Source organism: Arachis duranensis, chromosome 6 (assembly GCF_000817695.3).
Source record: "Arachis duranensis cultivar V14167 chromosome 6, aradu.V14167.gnm2.J7QH, whole genome shotgun sequence".
NCBI lineage: Eukaryota > Viridiplantae > Streptophyta > Magnoliopsida > Fabales > Fabaceae > Arachis > Arachis duranensis.
In genome coordinates this window covers 8,267,077-8,289,513 of record NC_029777.3, presented here as the reverse complement: position 1 = coordinate 8,289,513, position 22,437 = coordinate 8,267,077, and the positions used below count along the sequence as shown (strand labels likewise).

The window sequence follows — 22,437 nt, the reverse complement described above, 5'->3', positions numbered from 1 at the left end:
AAACACCCTTAATAATTTATATTTTAATTTGGTTTTTTAGTCATTTCACCACCCATATATATAGAAAAACTAGAAACCCTAACTCCTCTTCCTACACACTAGCGCCGCTTTCGAATCAATAGCTCACCCTCATCCTCCTCGCGAAACCCCACCCCTTCTGCGTTCTCTCCCTCGTCTTTGCACCCAGCGTCCCAGCCAACCACCTCCGACCACCTCCGTCGCGGCCTTGCTACTGTCCGTTTCAGCTGGCCCACTCACTGCGTTATCACCGCACTGCGCCCTTCGCCCTCTTCCTTCGCCAACATCGTTGCTCTGGTGTGTCTGTTCAACTCTTGCGCTGCCACCGTCAGGTCGTCTTGCTTTGTTACTCCGCGTGGTCGTTTTGCTCAACTGTTGTCCAGATCTAATTTCACCATGGTCTAGATCTATGAACTCAGTCGCCAAGCACAAGGAAGATGGCGGAACTGGCTCAACCTTCGTTGTCCCGTTCCCAACTCTGCGCTGTTCCCACTTTGTCCTTCCACCTCGTCGGCTCAAACTCCATCCCTCTCTCTCACCTTTTTTTTTCTTTCTCAATTTTTGTTTTAATTATTTTCCTTTGTTTAAAAAAGAAAAGGCATAACAGAGATCAGATTTCGATAATCTTAAAAGTGAAGTGACACGAATAATTATGATATGGGAGATAACAAAAAAAAGGTATTAAATTTCTGTATTTTATTATTTTTGTGATGAATGATTGTTTTTTTTTAAAAGTGTTCGATATCAATTAGGTGGTTAAGATCACTTTAAAACATGAAATAAAGTACTTTTATTATTATTATCATCATCAGTTTTTTCTCGTTTTATTTGTTTTGGTTAAGAGTAAGATCTGTTACACTATGCGATAATTTGGATTGATTATCAAAATATCAATGATGATAAAAAATAACAGTAGTGGTAATAATAATGGTAATAGTAGTAATAATGAAGTATAGGTTATTTTAAAAAAAGTAAAATTAATATTTAATTTATATCATTATATCTTATATATTATCACTAACGTAATTTATGTATCTTTATATTTATATTTCTGTGTGTATTTGTATCGTATTGTATTTTATATATTATCACTAAACATATGTTATGTATCTTTATATTTATATTTATATTTTTTTTGGTATGTACTTGTAGCTGTATTTATCTATCTAGTATCAGAAACTCTATCTAGTATCAGAGAAACTGAAACTCTATCCAAACACTGCTGTAACAAACTAACAATGTTAGTGTAGTTTAGCTGAAAAAAAAAAAGGGAAGCACGCGGAGGGACGCGCCTTATGAGAGCGTGCGGGTTGTGAGTAAATATGGTATTGGTAGAGATGGGGAACATATAAAACGAGGAGCCAACAAAGACCTAACCAAAGTGGGTAGAATGGTTTTCTTTCTCTTTCTCTTTTATCAACTTGTTTTCTTCTCTCTCTCTCTTACCGTAGTATTTAATTTAAATTATACAAATCTAATCCCATTTGATTAACTAGATTATTCATTTCACGTAAATAAATAAAAAATTAAAATTAAGACAGAGAGAGAAAAAAAACGCGGCTGCTGTATTCACCAAAAACAGAGACACGGTGAGAGAGAGAGAAAGAGAGAGAGAGAGAGAGGGACAAACTCTGTGTTGATCGATCTCAACTCCACAATAACGAGATTCAATTCAAAGTTTCTCAGAATTCAAACACAAAACTTATTTTTTAATTATTATTATTTTTAATTTTCGTTTTTGTGCTTCCCTGTTCTAATTCTCGGAGGTTGTCGCTTTAATTCTCGTTCCGAGCTGTTTTTGAGCTTGTGATTCTACGCGAGCTTGCGAGATCGTGTAGAATTTTCATTCTTAAGCTTCTGGCTGACTGTTTTGGTGGAAGTTTTTGAGGTGGAAGAGAAGGTTGGGATTTTAATGGAAGGTTCTCAATGCAGAGGTTTAAGTTTGGGGGTTTGATTTTGGTGTATTCTGGTTTACTTGGATGATTTCTGCTGGAGGTAGGGATGCGAGAAAGGGGTTAGGTTTAGGGTTAGAGCTTGGATTAGGAGCTGGGAGGAGAGAGATGGTGGAGTCTGAGCTTGAAGAAGGTGAAGCATGCTCATATCAGAACCATGAAGATTATGACGCCACCGTTGATCCCGATGTTGCTCTCTCTTACATTGTAAGGCTTATGAAGATTGCTCTACTTCGTTATCTTTCTGATTCGGAAGCTTTGAATTGTTGATGTTTACTTGTTTTAGCCTGCTAGATCCAAAACCTGAAATTTGGTTTGTATGGTTTATGTACTTTTTGTGATTTGCTGTGCTGAATTGTGTTTTTGTTAGTGTGAGTTGAATGGATTTGGTGTTTTTTACATTAAGGATGTTAGAGAAGGTTTTGGATTGTTGAAGAAATATCTGGTCAACCCGTTTGATCAGATGTTGATGGGAATGCAGTTTGAACTAGCTTGGTTGTTTAAAAGATTTCTCAATCTCTCCTTCCCTCCCTTTCTGTTTCTCTGGTTTTTCATGGTTTACCTTTTTTGAAGTAGAAAGTTTTCCATTATTGATGTGCTTTTTGCTTCAGTTAAAATGCTAAAAATTCACAGTTTTGGAATTTCCTTTCCCTTTACATAAACTTAAATACAATTTCCACTGTGCACATACAAATATTGGAGTCATTATGTGTGTAGTCCGCTTATTAATTATGAGATAGCATGAAATGCATCATTATATCAGGTCCATAAAGTGATATAACTTATGGAAATTCTGTTCCTTAATTTGTAAACTAGCCGACTGTAAGATGGCTAGCTGACACATCCAAATGTATTGGCATATGTTTCTATATTATTAACATGCCTACATTACATGTATTCAACTTCATTAATATAATTTGAGGCCTTCTTCAATTTTTAATCATCTATTCTTGTTATTTTCCTTGATGATTTACTTTTGGCTTTCATTTGATAAGGATGAAAAAATCCAAGATGTTCTGGGACACTTTCAGAAAGATTTTGAAGGCGGGGTGTCTGCAGAAAATTTGGGTCAGTTTTAACTTGTTATATATATATATATAGTGTATAGGCCTACATAATGAAGGGTTTTTCTCCCACTTATAATATTTAGTAACATATGATCATTCCAGGAGCAAAATTTGGTGGTTATGGATCATTTTTGCCAACCCATCACCGTTCACCAGTTTGGTCTCATCCAAGGACTCCACAAAAAGTTCACAGTCAAAATACACCCAGATCTCCTAATATTGTGCAACTTGAGGTACATTCATTATACTAATATGGGACAAGCATGTCCGTTTTTTTTTTTAAGTATAACTTTGTAAGTAAATCGATGATTATATGCGAGGTTTATGGCTTGCGTTTTGATAATTTTTCATTCTTGATTTACTTCACATTAATACTTTACTATACAGAGTGGGCAAGGGGATTCTGTACAATTTTCAACTGGAGCTCAGTCCTCAAGATTTGGCCCAGGTTCTGCTACCTCCTCAAGGCTGCCTGCAGTTAAGGCACCCTCTGTAGACGATGTAACCAATCAAGAAAAGTGCATATCAATCATTGGTACTGAGGCACTCACTTCTAAGTGTGACTCCCTAAACATGAATGCAACTAGCATAGCAGACCAGAAGGTACTGAAGGTTCGAATAAAAATGGGGCCTGGAAATTTGACAACACGTAAAAATGCTGCGATATACAGTGGACTTGGTCTTGATATGTCACCAACATCGTCATTGGATGACAGTCCCTCAGAAAGCGAAGGAATTTCGCGTGGTCCTCAAGATGCTCCCTTTGAATCTCCTACAAGTATCCTTCAGGTGAATTATCTTCTTACAATTTGATTCTCCCTTGTATTCTTTACATTGGGCTTGATGAGGTTTAGAAGGTTTATTTAATTCAACTTTTATAATGTTCTATTGGAATAGGTTATGACAGTTCTCCCTATGTTGTTGTCACCTCTTCCGAATGATCTCATTGAATTAACCGAAAATGAAGTACATACTCGAGATGGTATTCGTCGTACTTTTCTTATGGATGGACCAGAAGGTTCTGGCATGCTGCTACATGAGTCTTACATGGCAAAAGGTGACAGAAAATTGTCAGGTGGGAAAAAGGTGAAGTCTTTGGAGGGTCATGAGTCCTCAGTGGAAGTCAAGGGTAGCAATAAGAAGAATACTCGGAATGATCTTGGAGCTCTTTCAACAAAGGAACAAGGTAGAAATGCATTGAACATGGAGGAGTTAGTTTCACAAACCTTGAAGCTACCACTTTTATCCCGTGATGATTTGGTAAAGGATGTTGATGGACCATGTAATTCATTGAACGAAACCAAAAAAGGTATAATTAGGGAGAAAATCGCTTCCGATCTGGCAGAAAAGGAATGGGTGGAGCCAACATTGGATGGAGTGAATGGTTTTGCTGAGAGGGCAAAGGGAGGTGCAGGGAGAAAATTTGTGGGAGGGAAGGTTTCTGAGGACAACTCATCATTTTATGCACCAAAGGACATTCCTCTTGGCGATAAAATTTGTGACTCAGGAATAACTGAATCTAATGTCTCCAAAGTTACGACAGCATCAAGCACTGAATTTACTGAACCTCCTAAGAAGGCTTATCAAAGAAACAGTCTGCGTGAACAAGACAGTATAACATTACCTGTTGTGAAAGAACATCCATTCCCTGTGGGAAAGAAGAAGTCAAAGGGAAGTAATAGCACTGTGGCTATAGAGAAGGAGAAAGAAAACTTGAAGACTGGATCCCCATTGGTTACTAAACTGAAAAAGAGTTCTGAAGATAGTTCAGCATCAAAAAGTGAAACTGAAGATGTCAGAGTACAGAAGGGTCTTTTAAAGCCTAGAGATACTTATAAAGATTTCTTTGGGGAATTGGAAGAAGAGGACAGAATGGATTCAACGGAAACCCCTAAGGAGGCTAAACTGAAGGACTCTGAGGTGGTTCAGAGGAGCATGTCTACAATCAATTGTGGAGCAAAGGAGAGATCAGCTGATAAGAAAGTTGATAAACCATTAACAGCTGAAGTGTACCCCAAAATGGCCACAAATATCTGGTACACCGGAAATGGACATGATACTGATGCTGAGAATGAGAATGTGAAAGGAGTTTCTGTCATGATGGCTCCTGTTGATACAGAAGATCATTGGGTACTATGTGACAGGTGTCACAAATGGCGTCTTCTTCCTGTTGGCACAAATCCTGATAGCCTACCTGAAAAGTGGCTCTGTAGTATGCTTGATTGGCTGTAAGTTCTAATGAGTGGTAAACTGTTTTAAATATATCTGTGCAGACTTGAAATATCTAGTGCCAATAAGCTTGTAGATCAATTTGAACTTACCCCAATCTTTTATGATTGGGGTGTGATGATTGATGTTGAAAGGTTGTTCCTCCACCAGGCCACCTATCCTCCTCCCCTATCCAAGTGCTTGTACCTCCAATTTGACCATAAAAACAATATCTATTTTACTTGGTAACACATGATGTGAACTACTTATATTGATTTCATTGAATAACACATTAAAGTCAGTACATAAATCATAAATGTTTCCACTTCGAATTAATTATGTGCATAATTGTGCAGGCCTGACATGAATCGCTGTAGTTTTACTGAGGATGAAACCACAAAAGCTGTGATTGCATTATACCAAGTGCCTCCTCCTGATGGTAAAAGCAACCTGCAAAATGTCTCTGGGAGTGTTATGGTCGGAGGTACTGTGGCAACTGTTCAGCATCCTGATCAACACCAGCCAAATAATGATCTTAATGGCATGCCTGTGGGGAAGAAAAAAGTTGTGAAGGATTCATCAAATTATGAAAATAAAGATGGCTTTTCTCAATTGTCATCTTCTATAAAGAAAAATTTGCCATCATCAGTGAGAAGTAGGAGCTTAAATGAAGTGCACAAATCTCCTGTTGTCAGTGAGGCTGATGTTCCAGGGGAGAAACACAAAAATAAGCAGAAGTTGGAGAACAATTCTGATGGAGGTAATTTGAACCACTCTGTCATTGTGCTTTTTAACTTGGTATTAAAATAAATACTGATGCTCAAAGACCTGTTGAATTTCTAGAACGTTATCATCATTTGTCAAAATGTGTTGACAGGTGATACAAAGAATATGAAAGTGAAAAGCCGGAGGGATCCTGATCAAGATTGTTCTAGGCCAACCAAGAAAGTTAAGACTGACAAGATACGTTCTACTGATGAAGAATGGATTGCTGGACAGAGTGGGACTACTAGGAAGGTGAGCCATGGCTCTAATAGCAGCTTTCCAATTCCTTCAGTTGGGATTTAGGGAACTGTGATGCTGTTGACAGTGTTAAAAAGAGGAAACTGAAGGAGTATCAGGATGCTCAAACATGTAGTACAGGGAATCCCCACCTTCAGGGGAGCAGATTTTCTGCACAGGAGTTCAGTGATTCAAGGAAGGAAAAGAAGACAAGAAATTCAAAATCTGAAGGAAGAGAATCAAGTAGCAGTAAAGGCAGTGTTCGAACTGACAAAAGAGTTGGTCATATGAAAAACCATAAATTCAGGCAAAATCCTGGGAGTTCACATGTGAGCTTGGATGTAATGGACAGTTTAAAAAGGGACGTGGGATCAGTGCAGGCTTCTGTAGCCACCACTTCCAGTTCTTCTAAGGTTTCTGGCTCACATAAAACCAAAGCCAGCTTGCAGGAAGTGAAAGGCTCACCTGTGGAATCAGTTTCTTCATCGCCTATGAGAGTTTTATATACAGATAAATTTCCAACCAGGGAAGTTGCGGTGAAAGATGAGTCTCATGATACTGCCGTTGTGGATAGTCCAAGAAGATTCTCAGATGCTGAAGAGGGTGGAAGTGATCGATCTGGAGCAGCTAGGAAGGACAAATCTTTCACAATGGTCCATAAGTCTGATTTTCAGCATAAGGGTGTTAATCATACATCAGTTGCTAAACCTAAAGCTCAAATAACTGGCCATCATACCAATAGTGGTGTGGGCACTGTTTCTCAAGATGGTACTTATCCTATTAAAGAGCAGATCAAGAATCAATGTGAAGACAGGACTGATAGATATTGTGCTAATGTGTCTAGAATCCTGAAGAACAATGCTGAATCAGATGTGAAGGGCAACAAGGAGAGCTGTAAGTCAGAAAATCCTGCAGAAACTGTCAAGAATACTAGTACTCCTATTCAGCCACTAGACAAGTCTCCTTTATCCGAGGCAAAACAAAATGATGGCAAAGTTAAGTCGCAAGAGAGGTCTGGGTTCAAGCCTGATCAAAGTGAGAATATACATGCTGGCAAGAAAGATCTTTCAGGGAAAAGTGAGAGTAGCAAAAAAGAGAGTCATTTCAATAAGGGGATCGACTTTCAAGAAGTTGGTACAGATGCCGTAAACAAAAAGGAGGCACTAAATACTCCAAGTCAGTTGCCAGACTGTCATGCTGAAACATCTTCAAAGAGGCCTCTTTCCGAAAGAACAGATAAAGAAGTAATTGGAAAAGGGAAGTCTTTGTCATTGTTGCCCTCTGGAGGAGCTCAAGTTGAGCCATCAAGTAATTGCCCACGACCAGTTGTTGGTTTCCTTAAAGGAAATGGAGATGTGAAAGTTGAGCCTTCCAAAGTTGATGATGCATCTAAGTTGCAGAAAAAGCAAATAAAAAAATCTGATAATCAAAATGGAACTCAGCAAATTGGTTCAAGAAATCCTGTACCTAATGGACACAGATCTAAGGAGCTTGATGCCCCTAGTCCAATTAGAAGGGATACTCATGCTGCTACCAATGCTTTGAAAGAAGCTAAAGATCTTAAGCATTTGGCTGATCGTCTTAAGGTGTTTTATATATTCCCTTCTATGGTTTTATTTCTTTTGGTCTTCTTGCTGCTTATCTTCAAATTTTTGGGTTTATCATACAGAATGCTGGATCCACACTGGAGGGCACTAGTCTCTACTTCCAGGCAGCCCTCAAGTTTCTTCTTGGAGCCTCTCTGTTAGAATCTGGCAACAATGACCATGCTAAACACAGTGATGTAATCCAATCACTTCAAATATATAGCAGCACAGCAAAATTATGCGAGTAAGAAAATATCTTCATCATCATGCTTTAGTTTGTTTTGAAGATTATTTTATCTCTTATTTTAATTACTGGTATTACCATTCTCTTTATTATTTATACTTAAATTGGTTGAGGTGGAAAACATGTCTCAAAATGTCACTAATGTATTTTGCATTAAATATTTTAAGTGATTATATGTTGTATACAACTCTGGTAAACCTTTTATGATTGGATCCTGTTTTTAATCATGGTCATGATATTTTTCCACTTAATAGGTTTTGTGCCCATGAATATGAGAAATCAAAAGATATGGCTTCAGCTGCTTTGGCCTACAAGTGCATGGAGGTGGCATACATGAGGGTTATATATTCTTCACACAGTAGTGCAAGCAGAGATCGACATGAGCTCCAGACAGCTCTACAAATGGTTCCTTTAGGTAATGAATTATGCAACTCACTTGCAGGTGCAATAATGCTTCCATGTTGAAGTTGTCACATTCCATTGTAATTTTATTTGACATCCTGCAAATCACATCTCTATACAAAGTTAAGATTCAGCATATATATGTTGAATATTCCCCTTTTCATATATCTATATATAAGAAGACCATGTCGGAAGAATTCCATAGGGCATAGTCATGAATATAGATGTCTTTGCCTGTAGTGTGTTATTGAATGCATCAGCATAGAGAAGGAAAGTAAATGACATTTTGAGGAAGTTCCAAAAGAGAAAATAACGGAAAGTATATGGCTAATTTGATGTCAAGTAGCCTAAAACGTATTTTCCCGCTGATCATGTGGATAGACTGATGTCTCTCCTTTGTTTTGAACTTTGTTACATTTGTCAGGTGAGTCTCCTTCATCATCTGCCTCTGATGTTGACAATGTTAACAACACTACAGCAGCCGATAAGGTTGCCTTATCCAAGAGTGTAAATTCGCCCCAAGTTGCTGGGAACCATGTTATTGCTGCACGAAATCGTCCAAATTTTGTGCGGCTGCTCAACTTTGTAAGTCTATATTATTCCTAAAGGAATGTTTGTAAAGAAAGCTGTTGAAAGCATACATTGGCACAGCTACAGTGCTAGCTTACATACATTGTTGTTTCTTTTATTCCCTGGGTTGGGTTATATGTCCGGATTGATATTGAAATAAACGACATGTATCAATTGCAGGCTCAGGATGTTAATTTTGCCATGGAAGCCTCTAGGAAATCATGGAATGCTTTTGCAGCTGCTAATTCTAGTCCAGGCATGGACAAGAAAGCAGGAGGTATCTGCTCTATTAAGAAGGCTCTTGATTTTAGCTTTCAAGATGTGGAGGGTTTGCTACGTTTGGTACGGATTGCCGTGGAAGCCAACAATCGTTGAGGGTCAAGTTAATTATGAAATTGTGGGCCATGACAAGTGCGTTTCTTGATCATGTTTAGAACCTTCACTGTGCAGAGATCATCTAAAACCCAATTATGATGGGGAAAGGCTATGTTGAATCTCAAAGCATTCTTGCCAACTCGTGAAGCCAGTGTTGTTTATAGATCTGTTGCCATACACAGTGAAAGGGAAGTGTCAATTTACGGTCAGGGGAATTTAGCTGCTTTTTGTCGTGTTCAAGAATGGAAGCTTTGGTAAACCCTGAGATACTGTGGTGGCTTTGGGATTCAGAAGTCGGGTGCTGTAAAGCCGATCTTTAGATGCTTTGATGTGTCAAATGATGCTACATATAGGCAGACGTGGCAATTTGAAATTAGTTGCCTTCGTTTGTTCTGTTCTCATTCTGGAGGAATTCTTATTTCTTCAATATGTAAATATGTAAAGTTATAAGTGCTGGAGAGAGATTTATGGGTTCTTCGATTAACTGTGATTATCCTTCTACTGTTGGGAACTGCACTTTATCCTCTTTGTCCAGTATCTCTACAGGAATTAAAGTCAAACAGAGTCTGACTAAAGTGAGCCCTTCTCTTTTATTAATACATGAACATGTTTGTGTATGTGGCCATAATTTTTCTGATTAGATTTTAACTTATTTGCAGGTTATCTTGTACAAATTTGGGATTAGTCATAGAACTATATTGTTTACTCTTCTTGTTGATATAGAACAAGCAGAAAATAGAAAAGGTGCGATGTACAGCAAGAATTTTCAGCAGGTGATGTGTTCTCAATGGTTTCCATGAGAGAACCAGAACCAGGAGGGTCTAGTAATGTGCAAGAGCCCAAGAGAGTAAGGAAGCTGTTAGGGTAGACTCGAGACTACCATCATGTACTCATAACAATCACCTACAACACACCTTATCCCATATGGTAGTCTCGAGTCCGCCCTGGCAGCTTCCTTACTCTCTTGGGCTCCTACACAGTACTGGACCCTCCTGTTTCTGGTTCTCTCATGGGCTCTTTTGGCTGTGTTCGCATCAGTTTGTCAACTTATACAAGTGCTTCTGATCATGTGAAATTATTTTGTTGTAAGTAAGTGGATGTCAAGGCTCTCTGACTCTTGATTGCATTTCATCTCTCCTTTCTTCACTTGAATAAATATTAGAGGATCAAGTTAGGCATTGTGCAAGCTGGTTGCTGCCTTTTGCAGAATCTGACAGGTATGTTGTCATCTTGATCAGTGGCATTGCATCATATTACTGTTAAGCTTGCACTATTATTTGTGTTGTGCTTGGGGAACTATTATATAGGTAGCAATGCTATTTTTTTTAATTATAAAGTTCAATTTCAGTCATTTCTATAGCCCAATATAGAAGATTATAAATGGATTTTACCATAGGAAATCATGAATGTGCATTATAATCCTAATTACTAGATTTATTCGGATAACAATATTATCTGTTACTTTACTTATTTTTTTTAGAGATAAAATGTTAACCTGTAAGAGAACAAGAGTAGGAATACAACCCTTAGCATCTTTTTGTGTTCGCCGTCTCTGCCCATGCATGTTTTAGCTTCCTGTTCTAAAAATGCTTTGGTATGATTATACCGTTGCAACAATTCTACAAGTTTTACCTTTGAGGATCATCTTATTCTCCATACTTATATTCATTATTCATTTATTTATTTTGTTTTCCTGTCTTAGTGGATGGTTATGTTAGTATGTTATGTGAGTATTGTAATTTGAGAGCATCATCTATGGTTGCAGGTTAAGCAACTGATGCAAACTTCAGATGAAGCTACAATTTAGTTGGCCAACTCTGTAACTGTCCGAAAGCTACCTTAGTGCAGAATTTTCCTCCCTTGTAATCTACACAGAATAAATGAGAGTAGCAACCAGCAAGTGTAGGGCACTTGCACTCCCTTCCCTCCCTCCTCTGTTGGAAGGGCCTGGGACAGTTTCGGGCATTCAATATTGAATTTTGACACTACCAGATTGCCTGCTCTGATTTTTAATGTACAGAGCTAGCTATAATAATATTCTTTGCCCGTTTGGTTCGCCTTGTCTGATCAAAATGAGAAGAGAGTCAAATATTGGGGAGTGTAAGATATCTACAACTTCCCCATAATTATTGTATATTCTAGTGAGCAGATAGTGTGACAAAATATTGTCTTAATTTGTATCAAGTTTATTTGGAAATAAAGTTTAATTTTACTTTCAACGCGTTATATGCTTTAAAATTATTCTAACTTCTAAGGGCTGTACTCAATACATATTCAAACCATACATAGAATACAGAGATCTTATTGTAACATATATTAAAAAAAAAAAAAAAAAGAGGTTGTTTGTGTTTGATGATCAGATTATGTTTTAGGATTTTGTTGAGAAGGGATATTTCTATAAAAAAATTTTAAAGTTTTTTTTCCGTTAAATGTGCAACACATATATTGAAAATTTTAAATGTTTCATTTTTCAATACAAACTTATTATATTAATACTCTTAAACAAATCTTTAAATACACTTGTTAGCTAATCCTTATGTTGTAATATTATCCCTTATTGAATTATTTTAATATTATTAATAAGAGAGAATTAATACAACACATCAAAATAGAATTAAAGATAGAACTAATGTAAAGTATAGAATTAAAGTGTATTTCAATCATTAAAGATAAAATTATACGAATTAAATAATAAGAATATTTTAAAATTACGTACAAATATTAAAAAAAAACTCTATTCTTATTCTTGTATATAAAGACATCTTAATTTGTTAGAATTACTCATATATATATAAGTAAAAAATTATAATATCTTTACTAATATTTTATGAATTTAATTTTAATATACTGTCAGTGTAAAGTAGTTTTACATGTACATCCAATTATATAACGGCACATCAACAAAAATAACTACTTTTCACGTTAACTTGTAAATGATCATAAAAAAATGAATATGATTGTAAAACTTACCACATCAAAATTAAACTCATCTTTACTGATAATTTATTATAAGCGAGTAATCTTTAATTTTATACAATAAACTTAAAAAAATAATAATGTTACTTTTATTTTTTTATAGTGTCATTCTACACATAATATTTTTACATTATATATCTATATAAATTTAAAAAACAAAAATGATGTTTTTAAAATAAAAATTACAATATTCATTCCCAAATTAAAATGCAATCTCAGATTACTTTTCAATTAATACATAGAGGCATAAAATTAACTTTGTAATACAAAAGGCTTAAAAAGTATAGTTTGTTTTGTAGATAATTCTCAATTTAGTACTTAAATTTATATAGTCTTAATTTAGTCTCAAAAATTTTAATCGTTTTTTTTTAAAGATAGTAGGTTATATTTCATTAATTATTAAAAAATAAAATATAAAGATATCCAAAAGTAGGACAGCATAATAAAAGGTGAGAATTTCCCAAAAACACTACACTGAAAATATTTATCTAACGGTATATAGTCGAAAAATGAAAAAAAAATCTCAAAGAAAAAAGAATGAATGAAAAATTTTTAATCGTTTTTATTTAGTCCTTAAAATCAAAATTGCATAATTGTACAGGTTTTAGTATGTTAGACTAACATAACAAAATTAATTTATAACTAACATTATTCTAAATTGGGTAAAGTATATTTTTTGTCCCTAAAGTTTGACAAAAGTTTTAAAAATATTTTTAAGTTTTATTTTGTTTCAATTTTGTCTCAAAAATTTTCGATTTATATCAAATATACCTTTGACAGCTAATTTTTCAAAAAATTTAAGATCGATTCAACAATAATTTCATAGGAACAATTCTCAACACAAGCAAATCAAGCATAATTTTCATACATTATTATTAGATTATCTTAAATTTTTTGAAAATTTAGCCGTCAATGGTATATTTGATGCAAATCGAAAACTTTTGAGACAAAATTAAAACAAAATAAAGTTTAGGGATATTTTTGAAACTTTTGTCAAACTTAAAAAACAAAAAGTATACTTTACTCTTCTAAATTTTATTATTTAACTCGATTTGATTTGATTTATAAAAAATTAAAATATATAGTATTATTCGATAATTTTTAACACACAAACATTACAAATAAAAATAATGTTATACATCTAAATATTTTTATAAACTAAATTCAATTAAATTAAATAATAAAATTTAGAATAATATTAGTCATAACTAAATTTTATTATATTAAACTAACTTAATTAGATTTAATTAAAAAATAACTTAAATATATAATATTGTTTAAAATAATCCCAAAAACTAATATAAATTATGTTTATAAACTTTAAAAATTAAATAGAGATAATTAAAACTTTCGAAATTAAATGGAGAGTGCAAGTTCAGATACGAGTATTAATTCGTTTTAACTTTTAATTAATCGACGTCAAAATTAGCTACATGAAATTCAGCGGTATCCGAACATGGCCTAATTCTCTCTCATCGGACCCAGTCCTCTATCTCACTTTCTCTCTCTAGGATTCGGTTGAAACCCAAACCCTAACTTCGGTTCCCCAGCGGCAACCACAGGGGAGAAGCTCTGGGATTCAATCTTGTTGAATGTGTGTAGCTACACATTCACGGCGAAGGAAGCTCAATCTTCGACGATGGACTTCCCGAACGACGATTTCCTTGAGCTTCCGATTGGGAACTCCGCCGAGTCGTTGCAGAGGTTCTTGGCTTCGCAGAGAGACCTCTTCCACAGCCAGATCGATCAGTTTCAGGAAATCGTCGTCACGCAATGCAAACTCACCGGCGTCAATCCTCTCTCTCAAGAAATGGTGTGCTTTCTATGCTTCTGTTAACTATGTATCTGTTTCTTTATCGCTTTTCATTATAATTTTATTTTAATTATTTGTGGATAAATTATGGCAGTGCAATGATATTAGCTGTTGATCAGCTAAGAGCTAAAACCTCTTAGTGCATTGTGATCGTGTTTCAATATTTCTGCCGCTGAAATTCAATGCTCTTTAGTTAGATATATACTTCAGCTATAAATTTGATCTTGTGCTTTCCTAATATGATATTTTGACCTTTTTTTCTTCGTCGTGTTTTGTGCAGGCAGCTGGTGCTCTTTCAATAAAGATCGGTAAGTTTCTTGCATTCTCATAGTTGGATTTTAAGTTATATCTTTCACATGTAGCTTGGTTATTGTTTCTTTCTCATACATGTTTGAGTTAATTCGAGTTAACCTTCAGCTGATCTTTAGTGATTGTTTCAAACCTTTCCCCTGCCTGCTTGTTTCATGTCTAATGTTTCAAGCTAAATCCATTTTCAGGTAAAAGACCAAGGGATTTATTAAATCCGAAGGCCGTTAATTACATGCAATCTGTTTTTTCTATTAAGGATGCAATTAGCAAGAAAGAATCTCGAGAGATTAGTGCTTTATTTGGTGTCACAGTAACACAGGTGTTCATAGCACCTCCTGTTTCATATAATTGCTCTTTGTTTCTTTCTAATTTATTTATATTTTTTATTACATATTGTCGTCAAGGGAGAAAGCATTAAAATCTAATTCTTGTGAAGAACCTCAGGATGAGCTAATAAACTCTGATCCTATGAGACCAATAAATCCAGCTCCCTTAAATTCTATCATGCCCAGCAATGCTGAAGGCGCATCTTGTTCAACGCAGGATGCAGCTTTGTCTGACCTAGATGACTTAGATAAGAAATTTGTTGATAATATTTTTAGTCTAATGGAGAAGGAGGAGTCATTTTCTGGGCAGGAGAAACTGATGGAGTGGATATTGACAATACACAACTTTTCAGTGTTGTTGTGGTACATTATTAACTTTTCTAAAATGGTTTAGTAATGTTGGATTTTAATTATTTACATTTTCTTATATAGTGTCTGACTTTCTGTGCTGTATGCTTTTAGGTTTCTGACCAGAGGAGGTGTGATGATTTTAGCAACTTGGTTGAGTGTAGCAGCTGTTGAAGAGCAAACAAGTGTCCTCCTTCTTATCTTGAAGGTAAATTTGGATCCTGCGGTTAAGTGTTTGCTTTGTTCAATTCACACATAACTAAATAATATCACTCTTTGGTTAACTGGTTTTCAGGTTCTTTGTCATTTGCCTTTACACAAAGCCCTTCCTACACACATATCAGCTATATTGCCGTGTGTTAATAGATTGCGGTTCTACAGGACATCAGGTGTACTTTTTGCTCTTCCTGTCCGAGTGCCCATCCGGCATTATGATTTTCCCTCAATGCTCTCACCTTTCTGAATGCCTTAGTTTGGCCTTATATTATCTGTAGATTGCATCTGAATGTGGTGGTTTGATAGCTTATTATGTAGTAGAAAGATTTGGTACTGATAACTGCCTTACATATCTTGTTCTAGACCTGCTAAATATTTTGCTCTAGTACAGATGGTTGTTAATGGTATTATTGATATTGAAGGTGGGGGATGAGTTGACAATTAAATCTAATTTTTCCTTTAAGGTAGCTCCCACTCTTTCTTGACAACCAGTTACTTAAGAGATAAGATATGTTAGGTTTAGTATTTGAGCTACAGAATTCATTTTAAGGTTGATTAATATGAAAGTTAATAACATACATGATCTCACACTTAGTGCCCGTAAATAACTTTAAATATAAATTTTGGAGAACTGCAGCTTTTTGTTTTCTTAGCCAATAGTTGTGCTCACTTGATAAAGTTTGTGAATTATAATCTCACTGATTTGAGGATCAGATATATCAAACAGGGCAAGGGTTTTGTTATCGAAGTGGAGCAAATTATTAGCAAGGGACCAAGCAATGAAGAAACCCAATGGCGTTAAACTTTCTAATGATGGTCAAAAAGATAAAATGTTCTCTCAAAGGCAAGATTGTGTATTGTTTTCTTTTTCCATGCAGAATTTGTTGAACCTCCTTTCTCAACTGTATATTCTCATCCGTGCAGTATTGGTCAAATTATGGGCTCTGAATCATGGGATTCAAATATGAATGTCCATGTAAGTGTTTTCTCAGAGACACATTTTGTCTAACTTTGGCTTTTCATTTTTTCTTAATAATTCATTCTTGTTTTCAGGAAGACATTCTTGCTCTCTCTAATGATCATTCAGATAATTTCAGGTGTGTATAGGTTGTGGCTGCTTGCTTTATTGCATTCAGTTATTTTTATTCCCATGAGTATTTGTGCCAATAATCCTGAGTCGAGTGTATGATTGTTTGGCCATATCTGTTTAATTAACATCACTTAGTACTCACCTTTGTTTCCCTATTTGTTCAGGAAACTGGAATCTTCCCATGCTGTGAAATTGTTGCCATCCAGCTCAGATGATTCTAATAAGAAGCTTGCTCTTGGTGTTTCTTCATCTCGTATCCATGGATCTTTATGTTTTCTTTTGGGTTGACTTATTCTTGTGAACTTCTTCTGTTTTTCCCTTTTGGGTTGGGCAGAATGCTGACAGATTTCCATCCATAACCACAAGTGTTTTAGATCACACAAGAAATATAAGAATGAGGGGAGGAGGGGCGGAGGGCTTGAATGATGCCGTGAGTGATGATGGGTGGCTCATAAATTAAATTTGGTTAAACCTTCAGTTCGTGCCTTTTGATTTTCTTGAGTATGAATTTGTAACCCTAAAAGATTAATAACATTAACTATGTCCTCAAATGATAATTTTTGGTCATCAAATGTCATTTTGAACTTGCAAAATATAAGTTTTTGACTATTTTTTATGACATAACATTATTATTAGAGGACAAACTGGCATACTTTTCAAAGATAAAATTAATGATTTAAAATCTTCATATTCCAATGGAAGTTTAACAAAACTGCCAGTTGGTAATGCTTGTTGTTGGGTCATTCAAAATACAGACTTCTTCACTTTTCATATCCTTAACCCCTAACAGAATCAAATGGCCCTAGAGAGCGCAGAAAAGTGCAACTGGTGGAACAGCCAGGCCAAAAATCAGTGACCAGAAGCCCACAGGCGACAAGAGTAGCCCCTATAAATCAAGGTCGTCCTATGTCTGCTGATGATATACAGAAAGCAAAAATGCGTGCTTTATTCATGCAGAGTAAGTATGCAAAAAATGGGTCTTCCAAGGAAAATAAAAATGTGAAGATCGATGGTTTGCATAAGCATCAGACAAATCAGGCCAGTATTGCAGCTTGCTCTGCTAAAGTTCCTGTTCCACCCAGAATTGAAGATGATAAAAGGACCTCATTGCTTCCCTCTAGTAAGGCCACTAATAGGCTGGAAACATCTTATTCTAAACCTAGAACGGATGCAAATGAACCAGTGTGGGAGAAGTGCAAGAGGGTGCAAATCCCATGGAAGACACCAGCAGGTACATTTGCAACTTTTTTATTGGTTCCCTCAATTATATGCCTATAATATTTGGATAGAAAAATTGCTTAAACACTTGGACAGCTTGGGGGAAAAGAAAATATGGAACACAATGGGAACAGACCACATTTCGGGGTTTCCTAATACTGAGTTTAAAAGAGGTTTGTCTTAGCTGAATCTCAGCTCATGTTCTTGGAGGGAGATTCAGATGTTTTTTCTAGGCTAACTCTTTACTGAACCTTCCCCTTTTCCTCCGCTTCCAGCCTTATATAAGTACACCAAGAATTATGGTCTAACCTCATTCTCTGTAACTAATATTGGTGTTTTGGGCAGTTGTATAAAGTATATACTCAAACAATTCTACTATGTTTTCAAGAGATTAGCAAAGATTGCTTGTATAGATCTGTCTCTTGGATTTGAGGTTCGATTACTAACTCAGATTCTTATGAGGATTTCAGGATCCTTAATGATTGCCCAAACATCGGCCACTGGTTCAAATTAAGCATTTTACCACACCTCTTCTGCACACTTGTGCTAAAGTGGTGACTGTCCTAAATCTGTAACGAAGATTGAGCATGATTTCTCGTTTGCTGATAATTGAATATTAAGAGTTATACTAAATTATAAATGCCAAAAAGGCCATAGCAGTGACGAAGGACCAGTTTAACAAATTTGCAATAGCCTTATGATCATTCTTCCAATACTCTTAACGCAATAACATTAATATCAAAAGTTGAAGTAAAAGAATATCATATGCATAAGAATTATACGTGCTCTATTCCTTTGCACCTTTGCCATGGCCATGTGGAAATCAAATTTATATGAATTTGGTTTGGACTGCGATATGGTATTAATGCTATTATAACTTTTTCGCAGTATTGGGAAAATCAATGGGGAATTGCCATGCTTCACTTGAATCGATACCTGATTCTGATCTCTGTTGTATAGTAGTGACAGAAATAGTTGGATGTTCCTCAGCCGAACAAAAGATTTCTACAATTCCGAATTTCACAAAATATAACTGCGGTTTTAACTGTCCAACATCCCTCCCCCTCTCAAAAAATTCACCATAGACCATAGTTATGCTTGAGAACACCACTTTAAAAAGTTAATTTTATTATTATATCCACCCTCTAGAATTCTATTTATCGATTTGATATTGACGAGTTAAATCAATCTGAAGCATTGGTTGTAGAATCCTTGAAAACCTTACATTTTGGAAGTGGCAATTTTATTCTGTAATTTGTAATCATAATCACATATTTGGGTAGAGCATTGTTATTTATCAATGGTGTCAAGGAGTTTGTGATTTTAGTCATTGCATCTTCTTTACATATTATTCTACAGAGCAGCCTAGGTTATGGAGTATGAATTGTGCAAGTTGTTACTGATATTTTTGCAAGGTTTTGAACTCTGGGTATGTTGTAAAATAAATATTCCCTGCCATAATTAAATGAAACGCAGTGCTAATGTAGTTTGAGACGTGATTGGCATGTATGAGCTTATTTTTGTTGGCTGTAATATTTAAGGACTGTAAAATTTAAATACCAACTGCTTGTCAATCGGATGATGTCTATGCTGCACTCTGGTGTATGGCTACACCTTTCGAAATGGCAACTTAGATAATAGTAGTGTATTTATAACCTAATATCCAATTCTGGATAACACATGAAGGACTGCGGTGGTTTCATTTGTTTGTACTACTAAGTTAATTGTGGAAGTTCTGAATCTTGCATTTCATGAATGTAATCGTCAAATAAGATGGAAATCAGTTATTGACAATTGAATCTTTACCACCATTTTCTTTACAAGAATGTAGCCTTTGGTGTTGGAATTTTCCTGTCTATCATTTTTCATTATTGTATGTAGATGCGGTGCTTATCACTCAATTGCAGCCCCAAAAGTTTAATTGGATGCTTCTTTAGAATCTACTCTACCATTAAATTTTGTGAAATAATCCTGGAGAAGTGGAATTGTCATAATCATTTTGTTTTTGCTGCCTATTGTGTGGTTCATGTTTAACTTGTTTAACTCATTTAACCAATTGCTTTCTTCAATTATTCAGTCACATTTTCCTTGGTTTTCAAATCTTTCCTTTTTTTTTTTTGGTCCGTTTCCCTTTTTGCAGAAGTGAAACTCAGAGATACATGGAGTGTTGGTGCTGGTGAAAATAGCAAAGAGGTTGATGTCCAGAAAAACAGAAACCGCAGGGAGAAGGAAACTATTTATCAGACTGTCCAAGAGATACCATCTAATCCCAAAGAGCCATGGGACCTCGAGATGGACTATGATGACACTTTGACACTGGAAATTCCCATTGAACAGCTGCCGGATGTTGATGGTGCAGAACTAGCATTTGCCCCTGATGAGGTTGCAACTCATGCTGTTCAAGGCGTACCCACACCGTCTTCAACCAGTAATGTAGCTGATACTGCTCAACCTGACTTGGAACTGCTAGCAGTGTTACTTAAAAATCCAGACTTAGTATTTGCCTTAACTTCGGGACAAGGTGGTAGCATCCCAAGTGAGGAAACCGTGAAGGTACTTGACATGATCAAGAGAGGTGATATGAACTTGGGTACACATGATACAAATCATGGAAATGGCATTAGTGCAAAGCCCACAGAGAAGGTGGAAGTTTCACTCCCCTCACCAACTCCTTCAAGTGATCCAAGAACGGTGCGTGACTTTGAGTTCATACTACAACTATTTGTCAAAGATGTTATCATGTTTGATATCTTCCATTGCAGTTCCATGCACACTCCACTTAGCCATCTCAGCTCGAAATGGGTTTTTCAATCGTGGCCCAAATTGAAGTTCCTAATTGAGTTATTTCTATTTCCTAGTTCTTCCCCATTTCCCCGAGGGAGTTTTGGTCAAGTTGTTATGTTCCACGGTGTGCTTCGATGCCATGTAAAAAGTGCCATACTAGCAAATAATAAATAATAACCAATAGGTTTAGTCTCAGAATTTCGTATTGATAGGGTTCCCGTGGAATAGTTCTGCTTATATTTTTGGCCTTCGGGCTTTGATGTTCATAGGGAGGTGCTGAAAAAAAATAAAACCTTTAACTGACCAAGAATGCATGAACGGCCGTTCACTATTTTATTGCAATTTCAACATGCAAACAATAGTTAAATCATTAATATAGTCATAAATGTCTAGTAAAATGAAAATTGGTTTTTCTGTATTACTGACGGCTTCCAATTTTAACAACTTTTCAGAGTGGATGGAGCACAATGCCACCAAAGAATCCCTTTTCACGGCAAAGCTTAGCACCAGCTAGAAGCTATCCTGCAGTGGCAACTACCAACTTAATATCTCAGGTTCCAGCAATCGGCACTACAGTAATAAGGCAGCAGCCAACAATGGCGCTTCCATCTTCAAATCCATTCACTAGCACAGTAGTTTCTTCATATTCACTGCCTCAGGCAACTATTGTACCTGAGATAGAGATGCAACCACCCCTCGCTCTTTCCTCTCTGCATGTACAACAAACACCACTCTCAGATATAGGTTTAACCATGAAGAACAAAACTAGTACAAATCCGTCTTCAGTTAACTTACCGGGCGCACATTCACCTTTAGCGATGCGGGTCAACGGCACCAGTAATGTAAAACCAGTACCTAATATGAGTGTTGAAGACGGTTTGTCTAATTCATTTCCCCAATCCTTCAGGTTGGCCTCAACAACCCCTTCACTTTCAGCCACACAACAACAACAAAGACATGCACACTTGGCCTCTCAGCAAGCCCATTTCCCTGAACCTTCATACCGCAACAGTGTACATTCCTATCCACCACCACAAATTGAAAAACCAGGTCAAGTTTCAGATTCTTGGAGAGTTAGGCAAGATGTGCCATCATCCAGTTACCATTCCAATAGAAATCAAAACTACTATGACAATGCATATGTTGGGGGTTCCATGCAGGCTGGTCCTTCTTGGGATAGAAACAATCATGCAACAAGGGAACAATATGAAACATGGAGCCCAGATAATAGTCCAACTAGAAATCCTAGGTATGTTCCTGGTAGGAGTTACCCAGAGTCCAGAGTGAATCAGCATGGAAGAAACCATAGGCCTGATTGGTCAAGGCAGCGTGGTTCTTCTGGACATTGGGACCCTGCTAGGCAGGGAAACAGAAAGTGGCATGACGAGAGACGATGATTACTCTGTTCACAAATGATATAGTTCGAAGGATTTTTACTTTATTTTTTACGTCACTCGTTAATATTCCCGATGTACAGTAGAATTTGATTGTGTCATCCTGATGACAAGGATTGTCCCTTTGAGAGAGAGAGAGAGAGAGAGAGAGAGAGAGAGAGAGAGAGGAAGAGGCTCCCTAAAAGCATAAAACTGGCTTCGGTTGGAAGTGGATGTAGTGTAGGATAAGCGTAATGTTCAAGTACTCGCGGATGTCAAGATTCTTTTCTACTTGTATGTCAATTTTATAAAGATCTCAATCCGAATTCTGATTTTTCAAAAAAGGAAAAAAGAAAAGAGAGAAAGAATGGTTATGTTTTTGGTTTTTCGCTTCCTCTCCCATGCCTTTTAAGGGCATTTCAGAATTTAGATTACATGTCTAAATAAAATTCCATTAAGAATTTTCTAGTTTTACATAATATGAAGTATGAGAAATATATCGAGCGGAACAGGTAATAAAACTCATTTACTGAAACCTTGATTGGGTAAAAGAAAATTAA

The 22,437-nt window shown here is 36.1% G+C and overlaps 2 protein-coding genes across 2 annotated transcripts; both read left to right on the top strand.

The window, feature by feature from the left end:
• The first annotated feature begins 1,424 nt into the window (after positions 1–1,424).
• On the top strand, positions 1,425–11,643 carry LOC107492505 (cysteine-tryptophan domain-containing zinc finger protein 7-like). Its single transcript, XM_016113537.3, is given in 14 exon segments — positions 1,425–2,177; positions 2,966–3,038; positions 3,140–3,270; positions 3,425–3,826; positions 3,935–5,265; positions 5,602–6,005; positions 6,123–6,302; positions 6,305–7,833; positions 7,917–8,077; positions 8,332–8,492; positions 8,904–9,064; positions 9,230–9,999; positions 10,084–10,641; positions 11,190–11,643. Coding segments are annotated over 12 exon segments (4,908 nt in total). The 5' UTR covers positions 1,425–1,997; the 3' UTR covers positions 9,425–9,999; positions 10,084–10,641; positions 11,190–11,643.
• A 2,187-nt stretch (positions 11,644–13,830) lies between these two features.
• Positions 13,831–22,265, top strand: LOC107492506 (homeobox protein LUMINIDEPENDENS). Its single transcript, XM_016113538.3, is given in 14 exon segments — positions 13,831–14,213; positions 14,494–14,521; positions 14,711–14,879; positions 14,927–15,211; positions 15,311–15,404; positions 15,492–15,585; positions 16,127–16,256; positions 16,337–16,388; positions 16,466–16,509; positions 16,667–16,755; positions 17,293–17,733; positions 19,861–20,420; positions 20,422–20,522; positions 20,959–22,265. Coding segments are annotated over 14 exon segments (3,204 nt in total). The 5' UTR covers positions 13,831–14,039; the 3' UTR covers positions 21,902–22,265.
• The last annotated feature ends 172 nt before the right edge of the window (positions 22,266–22,437 follow it).